The 9,714-nt window shown below is 36.0% G+C and overlaps 1 protein-coding gene across 1 annotated transcript; it reads right to left on the reverse strand.

Moving 5' to 3' along the window:
* Positions 1 to 235: 235 nt before the first annotated feature.
* slc26a6 (solute carrier family 26 member 6) lies at positions 236 to 9,560 on the reverse strand. The gene is made up of 19 exons (XM_058784179.1): positions 9,156 to 9,560; positions 8,487 to 8,626; positions 8,256 to 8,366; positions 7,431 to 7,606; positions 7,189 to 7,353; positions 6,846 to 6,998; positions 6,542 to 6,624; positions 6,254 to 6,401; positions 5,079 to 5,192; positions 4,854 to 4,931; positions 4,355 to 4,450; positions 4,057 to 4,163; positions 3,646 to 3,715; positions 2,625 to 2,717; positions 2,282 to 2,419; positions 1,969 to 2,184; positions 1,828 to 1,882; positions 1,384 to 1,502; positions 236 to 1,235 (listed from the first exon to the last, which is right to left on the reverse strand). The coding sequence occupies exons 1-19, from the start codon at positions 9,302 to 9,304 to the stop codon at positions 1,212 to 1,214; spliced, it is 2,235 nt and encodes a 744-aa protein (XP_058640162.1). The 5' UTR covers positions 9,305 to 9,560; the 3' UTR covers positions 236 to 1,211.
* Positions 9,561 to 9,714: the final 154 nt, after the last annotated feature.

A 9,714-nucleotide genomic window follows, 5' to 3' on the forward strand; every position in this document is an offset into this window, starting at 1 on the left:
TCTGAAACTTGTTAAGGGAAGACCATTTACATAAAGTCACATAAAGTCTTCATACAGGAAAACAGCACCCATCCAAAAAAAAAAAAAAATAGTTCATTTATTTTTAAACATCACAAAGATGCTTAGCACTTCAGACTGAACATAAACAAAGAGCAATATGAGAACTCCAAACCTGTTTTTTCGGGGTTGAATATTTTCACAGATAACCGGTAATCTAGTAATTCCACCACAAGAATAAGAAAATGACTGTTTATTTAAGTTAGAATGATTCTAAATACACAAGCATATAAAGTTAACAAACAGCATACATAGCTTATACATAGTAAAATACATAAACTGATTTTATTTTTATTTTTAAATGGTAATTACACTACCATTCAAAAGATTGAGGTCGCAAAGATTTTTTTCATGTTTTTGAAAGAAGTCTCTTATGTTTGCCAATTGCATTTTTTGATGACAAATGCAGTAATATTGTGAAATATTACATTTTAAAATTACTGTTTCCATTCCCCCCCCCGCCCCCAAATTAATTTATTCATGTTATGCAAAGCTGAATTCTCATCAACCATTACTCCAGTCTTCAGTGTCACATAATACTTTAAGAATCATTCTAATATGCTGATTTGATGCTAAAAAACATATTATTAATGTTGAAAAAGTTGTGCAGCTTAATATTTTGTAGAAGCCATGATACATATTTTTAAGAATATAGAAATTTCAAAACTACAGCTTCTATTTGACAGAAATCTTTTGTAACATTTTAATTGTCTTTACTGACACTTTTGATCAATTAAAAAAAAAAAAGAAAAAGAAATACTGACCCCAAACCTTTGAACAGCATTGTACATTGCTAAAATGGGAACTTTCCAGGAGTCTGATTATATTGTGAAAACTGTGTGTAATATTCATTTATGTACCTGGAACTCTACACAGTGTCACAACCTGGAATAAACTTGTTTCTTAGATGTTTCACAGTTAAGTGAAATTAAAAAAAAAAACATAGATTTACAGTTTACTTGTCTTGCACAATAACATTCTATGGCAGATTCATTTTTAGATATTTCACATTCAAAAGAGTCTCTGTTTATTATTTAAACAAACAAACAAAAATTATTCATCTAAACACCTCCTTAACTTATTCTTCCCTATGATGAAATACACAATAAATAACAATCCAGCTCTGTGTTCTGTATCATGTTTGGTGTTTGGATTTACAAATGTGTTCCCTGCATAACCTGTAAAAGTAGAAAGGCAAGAAATTAGGTTTATTCAGTCATGTTTGTTTCAAAATACTGTCTTGGCCACCAACACTCAACATATGTCTAATTAAGATTAGGAAACCTCTATGCGTGTATGTGTATATGAGATAAGAATGTACTGTACCTCCTCACTGTTTCCTTGTTGACAGTAAAGAACGGCATCATGTACCGATGAGAAGAGAATCGATTTAGTTACTTTCTCGTTGAAGAAATCGCCCTTCTCCATACTCTCTACAACACCTCCTGAAATAGAAAGAGAAATTACAAATATGATGACAAACAGGTCTGTTTTGACTGCATGCGCAAATGGAAATCCAGATGTCATCTAGACAACAAAAGGAATACACTCCTAAAAATAAACATCCTTTAACATCCATGCAACCTTTCCATTACATTCCATTCTTTATAGTGGAAAAGGTTTCTTTAGATCATTGAAATGTTTTTCACATGAAGAAATAAAGGTTCTTTTAAGCACTGTTCATAGAGAGATTGTTTAGGGAACCCAGAATGGTTCTACTATACTAGAATCAAACCCTTTTGAAACTACTGGTTTGTATTGGTCACTTACTCTGGCAGCCACATAAGTACACCTGTACACCAGCCTCTCCATAATCTTTATAGATCTGCCATTAAACAAAGGGTTTCAACAAGGTTAAAACATGTTACATATTTAATAAGTCGCTAATGTACAGTACGGATTGTGTCTCACATTGCGTAGAGTCTTCACACCAACTGTATCCAGGAAGTTGACAGGGCTCAGGTCAAGAATGATTGCCCGTGGCAGTGGGCTGTCAGTGTCAGGGTCAGGCCCCACCTCCACAGCAGTGACATCCTTTGGATCTTTGACTGACAACGTATGCACATCCCCATTTCCCTCTGCTTCTTCCCCACTTTCATCTGTGTCTGAAAACTGTGGTTCCTCACCCTGGTTAAAACAAGAGACCGCTGACTCAATCAGAAAACACAAACACTTATTTTCTCACTTATTGTCATGCATACACACAATGTCTTCAAATGCAAACCTTAGCAGCTTTAACAGCTTCTTTAGCTCTTTTCTTGGCTTCTTTCTTTGCTTTCTTTGCAGCTTTCTTTTCTTTTCTGAGTCTCTTTGCTTCCAGTTTTTTCTTGTGTGAGAGAAGTTTAGCCACGTCTACCCCAGTCTGCACACAAACATTTATTTTTACTGACCTATGCACGTGTTGTATGTAGCTTCTTTGGGCTAATCACACAGTGAATGTTTATGTTAGAGCTATGTTTGGGATAATTGCCTGTTGTGAGTAGTGTTTTGTAATTGCTCTTTATGTAGATGTGTATGAATGAATATGCTTGAGAGTATATGTGTGTATGGTGTTTGTGTGTGTCTACCTTCTCATAGAGTGCATCAATGTACATTTCAGCATTGGCAAAGTACAATGTTGCAGATGAACGGAAAATCATTATACCAGGAATCTCCTTCACCTGTAAGTGTGTAAAAAATGCAGAGAAATTATAATCAAAGTAACAAAATAATAAAAAAAAAAAAAACATTATTATGATGAAATCAAGAATTTGTAAATATTTTTTTCAAAATAATTGCACAAATTTTGTAAAGCAGTATTTGCAATTACAGTTTTCTCAGTGCTCAAATTATCAAAGTTATTCACAAATGCAAAAACAAATGAACTAAATTAAATGTAATGTGTTTTGACTAAGGCTCTAGAAGACAAATCCTGAAAATAGTAACCAAACTTCAAATTTATCAGAAGAAAGTTGTGAATAGTTGTCTATTAACTGAATGTTCATCATTTGAGTCATTTTTATACGTCTTGAACATGGTCATTACTAAAACATTTTGTTAAAGGTCAAAGGTCACAAATAGTGTGGCCAATTATATTTTTCAGGCCTAGATTCAGTACACTAGTTTCAACAGTACTACAACAAACTACTACTTTTTGCCTGATCACCTGCACACATATTAGATACTTCATAAATATAATTTACAACTAGCTCTCGCTTACAGCACAGTAAATGAAACTACAACACCCACTCATTCAAATGAACTCTCGAACTATAAAACAAATAGGAACCAACACAATAACACCAAAACAAGTAAAACACTCGTCATACCCTTGAAAAGCTACGTGACACTGATTCATCAGATTATCTAAATTTACACGAAGGTGTTTCTGGAAAAATGCTGTAATTCAGGTTTTTAACCATGAGAGACAGGCTGTTTCAACAGAAATTTAAAGAGGAATTATGCCTTTCAAGGCAATTTACTCATTTGATTCGGTCAATTGTGTAACACCTCTGATGTGCAAAATATAACTAGACCAACAAAACTAAAGAATCATTTAAGTACAGTGAACATAGTTGCATAAATTGCTATAATGGTGGTCATGGTCACCTGATTGTAGTCCTCTACTGGTTTGTAGATGTCAGTGCCAGGAACCTGGCCAAGAATAGAGTATTTTGGTCTGTTATAAAGAGAAAAAACAGGTAGAGAAGAAGAAAGGAGTCAACACACGGAGGGACAGATGGTGAATTCTTATGCAAACGGTTTATGATGCTGTCAATAACACCAATGGCACATATGGCCAATCTAAGGGAGCTCAGATCTGACGTTCATCAGCAGTGTAAAGTAAAACAGGAGACCGCATGCAGAACCAGCTTTACATTCTCATTTAAGTATGTAAACGGTGCACATGTATGTGGTTATCATTTAGGGCTCAAGCCTATGGAAACATGTTGCATGTGCCACAGTTTAATGTACATTTGTGGATTATTTAGTCTTGTGTATGTGGTTTCTGTCACTCACAGCTGAGTTCTGAAGACGACAGTGAGGATGGAGAAGGCAATAGATGCAGCAAGTCCCATATCAGGATTAAACAACACTGTCAAGATCATAGTCATCACCCACACTACCTAAACACAAACAACAGAGAGAATAACAGCTAAACTGTGTATTCAGATCTTTCCTTTTTACCTTTTTTTCTGTGTCACTCTATTCACTCCCCTCATTCTCAGTCATATTTTGTTTATGTATAAGTCTATTTTTAATGTGTTGCATAAGCTTTGCTTTTGAAACCCCTCCCCTCCTTCTTGTTCTCTCTCACCATATCCACTTTGTTGGTCCTCCAGAGAGAGCAGATGTCTCCAAACTGCTTCATCATGCCTTGAAGGTTTACATAGATTATAGCAGCCAGCACAGCCTAAAGAAACCAGCCCACACATGTACAATATGTCTGTATAAATGGACACATTATCATATTCATGAATTAAAGGGATAGTTCACCCAAAAATTTTAATTTTGTCATCATTTACATATCTTTCCAAACCTATCTTGTGTTTCTTTCTTATGTTGAACATAAAAGAAGATATTTTGAAGAATGCTCGTAAACAAACAGTTGATGGTCCCCGTTAACTTCCGTAGTATTTCTTACTCTTCAAAATCTCTTCTTTTGTGTTCAAGATAAGAAAGAAACAGGTTTGGAACAACATGAGGGTGAGTAAATGATGACAACATTTTCACTTTTGGGTGACCTATTCCTTTAAGCACAGATACTTTTGAATATTAATGCCAGGCCCACAAGAGGGCTGATTCAAGGTACTAACCTTTGGCAGCTCCTCAAATAGTTCGCCAATCTTTAACAAGATCACTAGAATAACCACAGCAGAAATCGCTCCAGCCACCTGAGAGAATGACAGAGACAGGTTTCAGTGTGAACTTTCACCCAAAAAACAGTCATCTAAAGAACTCACCATCTATCTCTCCAGCACTAGCTAGTCAAAGATATATAAAGTTATGTATGTCAGATCGCAGGTTGCTGAAGTTCTCACCTGTGACTTCCCCCCTGTGCTGACCTGCACCATGCTGCGAGACATAGAGCAGCTGATAGCAAAACAATTGAATAAGCCTCCAATGGAGTTAGACAGACCCAACGCTATGAGCTCCTGATCCAGAGAACAGACAATAGAAGAAAAACACAAGATGTTCAAACAAAAATGTTTTTCCAAACTTTTGGAATTCAGACTTTTTTGATTTGGATCAATGACTTTCAACAAAAAACATAAACTGCCAGATGTGCCTCAGTGGAAAAACTGGGTTTAACAGGCCTATTGTAAACCTTTAACCGTATTTTAAGTGCAGATTTACTGTGCAGTTTGTTTTATGTTGACACTAAATTTGTCATTAAAAGTGAAAAATATATTATATATTAGACATTACTCCAGTCTTCTATGTCGCATGATCCTTTAGAAATCATTCTAACATGGTACATTTGTGCTGCTTAATATTTTTGTGGAAACTATGATTTTTTTTCAGGATTTTTTGATGAATATAAAGAATGCCATTCATCTGAAATTCTTTCATATATACAGTCTTTTCTGGTAAATTACTGGTAAATTACCGTTAAGAGATCATGTGTGAACAGGACCTTTTCAAAAATGAGAAGTTGTAACATTACGAGTGAATTACCAGTATCTCTGTATGAATGCAGAACAAGATTAATGGTACAAGCAAGAACAAGTTCAGGACACGCTGACATAAGATGTTTACTCTGGGCCAATTATAACATTCTGACGCAGATGAAGTCGAAGAATCATCTAAATACGTCTAACACAATGTCTCTGGGCCAAAATCAGCTGCATAAATGTGAACGTTTGACACAAGAAAAAAAAATTAAACAAAACAAAAACATTGACCGCGTATACCTCTCCATGTTTACAAACACAACACCAGGAGGCGCAGCCATTTAGAGGTTAATGATGGCACAGAATTTACTGGTATTTTGAAACTGATGTGTGAATGGTGCTTTACCGGTAAAAAGAAGAAATGTTGTTGCATGTTTACTGTGTGAAAGGGGCTAGAACTGTCACTGTTGATCAATTTAATGTGTGCATATAAATTTGTGTGTATACAAATATATATATATATATATATATATATATATATATATACACACACACACACATTTAATACAAATAATCTTTTACAGGCATTTGAAGTCTATTACCTGGTTACTGTCGACTTTGTAGGCATATTTGAGGGCGAAAATTCTACCCAGTGAGATAGCAATACCATAACCAACAACAGCCAGTGCAAAAGCATCACCGACCATTGAACCCAACAGTGAGACAGCGGGCACCACAGGAGCCTGCAGACTAAAATGTCAAGAAGAGATGCATTTGAGCTTGAAGATGTACTATGATGCTGTTGGCTGTGTTTTATAGCTGTAACCATTTTATACACATACTATGCTGAACAGTTGTATTTGTGTTTCATACTTGTGTGTCGGACTCACCCTGATGGGATTTCTCCAACCACTTCAACACCATATTTAGTCTTCAAATTCATTTGCCACGACACCACAGTAGCGATAACAATCTATACACACAAATGAGATGAAAGCTTTAGGAAGCAATATGTTATTTTACCTCAGAAAGAGCAAGCAAAACTGATGACATTTTTGATAGAATAAAAAAATATAATTACATTTTATTGTAAATAAATAAAAAATATGAATATAAATAAGTCTATGTATGTCCACAGTTAGCTAAGTAAACGTGTATGTGCATGTGTGTGTTTCACTGAATGAAGTAACTCACAGTCATCAGCTCAACAGGAATCGGAATAGGGATTTTGCGTGCCGCCAAGGCACTAAGTTCCTTTGCACCAATCAGACCTATGATGGTTACAATGCTAACTACCAGAGTACCAATATTAGTCTGTCCAAGCAATGCACAAACCTCTATGACTGTCTGGAGAGAGAAAGAAAAATAAATAGAGAAAACAGTATTAAATGAGTGCAAATCATAACCCCAACCGCTAGGGGGCACTACACACAAATTACACATAGGTGTGTTTATTTGTCCTTGTCTGTGGGCTTTCGCATACCAGTTATGGATAGTCCTTAATTAAGTGTTTGGGACTGTGTATGTTCATACTCACATATATAAGAGACAAAGGTCCACTATACCGCTGTGGATTGATGCCAAAGGAATATTTGAGCTGGGAGACGATAACGTGAATGGCGGCCGCTGTTGTATAAGCTCTCACCAATGGCTCTGAGAGATACGTTACCACAAAACCAAACCGAACCAAGCCGAGGAGCAACTACACACACAGACACCACACAAACACTTAGTCACATACACAACTTCAAAGCCACAAACACTTACAACTGAGACTACCTGGAAAATGCCAGATAAGAAAGTCACAGTGGCCGCGATCTTGACCCTCTCTGCATCACGGCTGACAATGTCCAAGCTGGTGCCGTTGGTGTCATTGCCTGGTATCAGGAAGTCTGAGTCTGGAGCCAAACGCTCTGTCACGCTGCCAATCATGACACTCATAACTGCATATGTACCTGTAGACAGAGAGATTAGAAAATAGTCTATTTTTTGCTACAGTAGGGGCCAAATGTCTAGGGGGATTTAATTTGATAGTTTACTCAAAAATGAAAAATCTATCATTATTTTCTCACTCATCCTGTAACAACAAGGTGAGTTGTGAGAAAATGTTGTCAATCACTTAAAAAAGCTTTATACAAGCATCATAACAGTAGTCCATACAACTATACTGATCTATATTTCAAGTCATAAAACAGCTTCATTTGCAAAAAGACTGAAATGTATGTCATTATTTGCCCATAATGTTTACCAAACAGCTCTCAAATCAACACTGGTTTGAAGCATCCACGTGGCATTAAACTTGTACCATAAGTGCCATATTTGATTCAAATGGAAAGTCCACCAAAAAATTTAAATCCTGTCTTCCTTTACTCACCCGCATGTCATTCCGTATGCATTTTTGAGACTATTTTTATGGTGCTTTTTGGAGCATGAACTGCTGTTGTATAGAAAAGATTGATGTGAATATATATTTTTTTGTGTTCCAAGGAAACAGCATTCAGATTTAGAAAGAAATGAGGGTGAGTAAATGATGACAGAATTGTCATTTTTCGGTGAACTATGCCTTTAGGAAAAATAGAAATAAAAAAAGGTGTATGTACTTACCCACAGAAATGTGTTTAGATGTTCCAAATATGAAGTAGATGAGAATGGGGTAGAAGGAGGAATACAGACCAAAAACAGGAGGGACCGCAGCCAGCAAAGCATATGCCATACCTAGACACACAAAACACACTGCATGTTACATGTGTGTGTTTGTGTGTGTTTATGTTTATGTTTAGTTTTAAGTAAAAAATGTGCTTTGGTAATACAGGTGTGCATGTGCTTGTGTTGGACCTTGCGGCAGGTGCATGATTCCCACACTGATTCCTGAAATTAGATCTCCAATAGCATTTTCTCGAAATGGGTATCGTGGCAGCCAAGCCAGGAGAGGAACAAATGATAGAAAACAGCTCTTAAACCTTGGGCCTGTACACCTGAGAAAAAGAGAAAATTATGAAACACAGAGAAGAACAAGATAACTGCCTTAATTAATGCTACATTTTTTATAAAGACTGAGACTTCTCTGAGATGTTGTTGCATCCATTAAAGCACAAGATGCTATTTTCTCAATTCATGCTGGACAACATGATCATTAGATTTGACATAAAATTGTGGAGTTCATGTTTTTAAGTTCAAGATAATTGGAGTATGTTTTACAAGAAAATTTTGTTGTTTTTCTACAATAATTTCACATTTAATTTAGTTTTATTTGCCATTTCTTTGGAATAATTAGTGAAATTTACAAGCCAAAAACAAAATAAATTTGTTTCTTAGTAATTCCTTCACCATTTTTTCAGCTATAGCAACAGTACTGCTTCAATTAAAGCAAAATGAGGGCAAACAAAATACTGAGATTTTTTTTCAATTAACTCTTCTTTTAAACTATGAGGCACATACAAATTGTAAAAAAAAAAAAAAAAAGTTCTCACAGTGAAATATTCAAATCAAATAAAGGCCACACACCTGACAGCATCTTTGAGTTTTTCTTTTGCTGAAATTTTGAAATCCGATTTCTCAGCAACTTGGTCAACACCGAGCTCATCCAGTACCTCTCTCTGAATGTGATATGGCACCCTTTTCCTGAGATCTTTGTCTTTCATCTCTTCTTCCATTTCGAATCCTCTCTCTATCTTAAATGTGATCCTTAAAATCTTTCTTCTCAAAACCACTGTTCAGATCACATATAGTGAATAGATCCCAAAATGTATGTGCTCACAATGAAAATTAAATTCTTAATGTCCATGCAAACAGACCCAGAACAATTCTGATGGATGTTCTCCAGTGATTTTAAGTGAGAGATCCACAGGTCTGCTGCTCGTGCAGTGAAGCTCTGGACAGCAATGGATTGATTAACGTCCCTGGCCCCGCTCTTCTATCACAGTTTGTGTTAATGTGTATCCTGCCCTTTCTGATACCCGTCTGATCCATTCACACACACTGATAGAATTCTAATGTGTCCACATGGGGAGCAAAGTCCCAAAAAGAGAGAGAGAGGAGGGGTGGGGGTTCTACAGAGTCAGTG

The sequence above is a fragment of the Onychostoma macrolepis genome, chromosome 08, assembly GCF_012432095.1.
Source record: "Onychostoma macrolepis isolate SWU-2019 chromosome 08, ASM1243209v1, whole genome shotgun sequence".
NCBI lineage: Eukaryota > Metazoa > Chordata > Actinopteri > Cypriniformes > Cyprinidae > Onychostoma > Onychostoma macrolepis.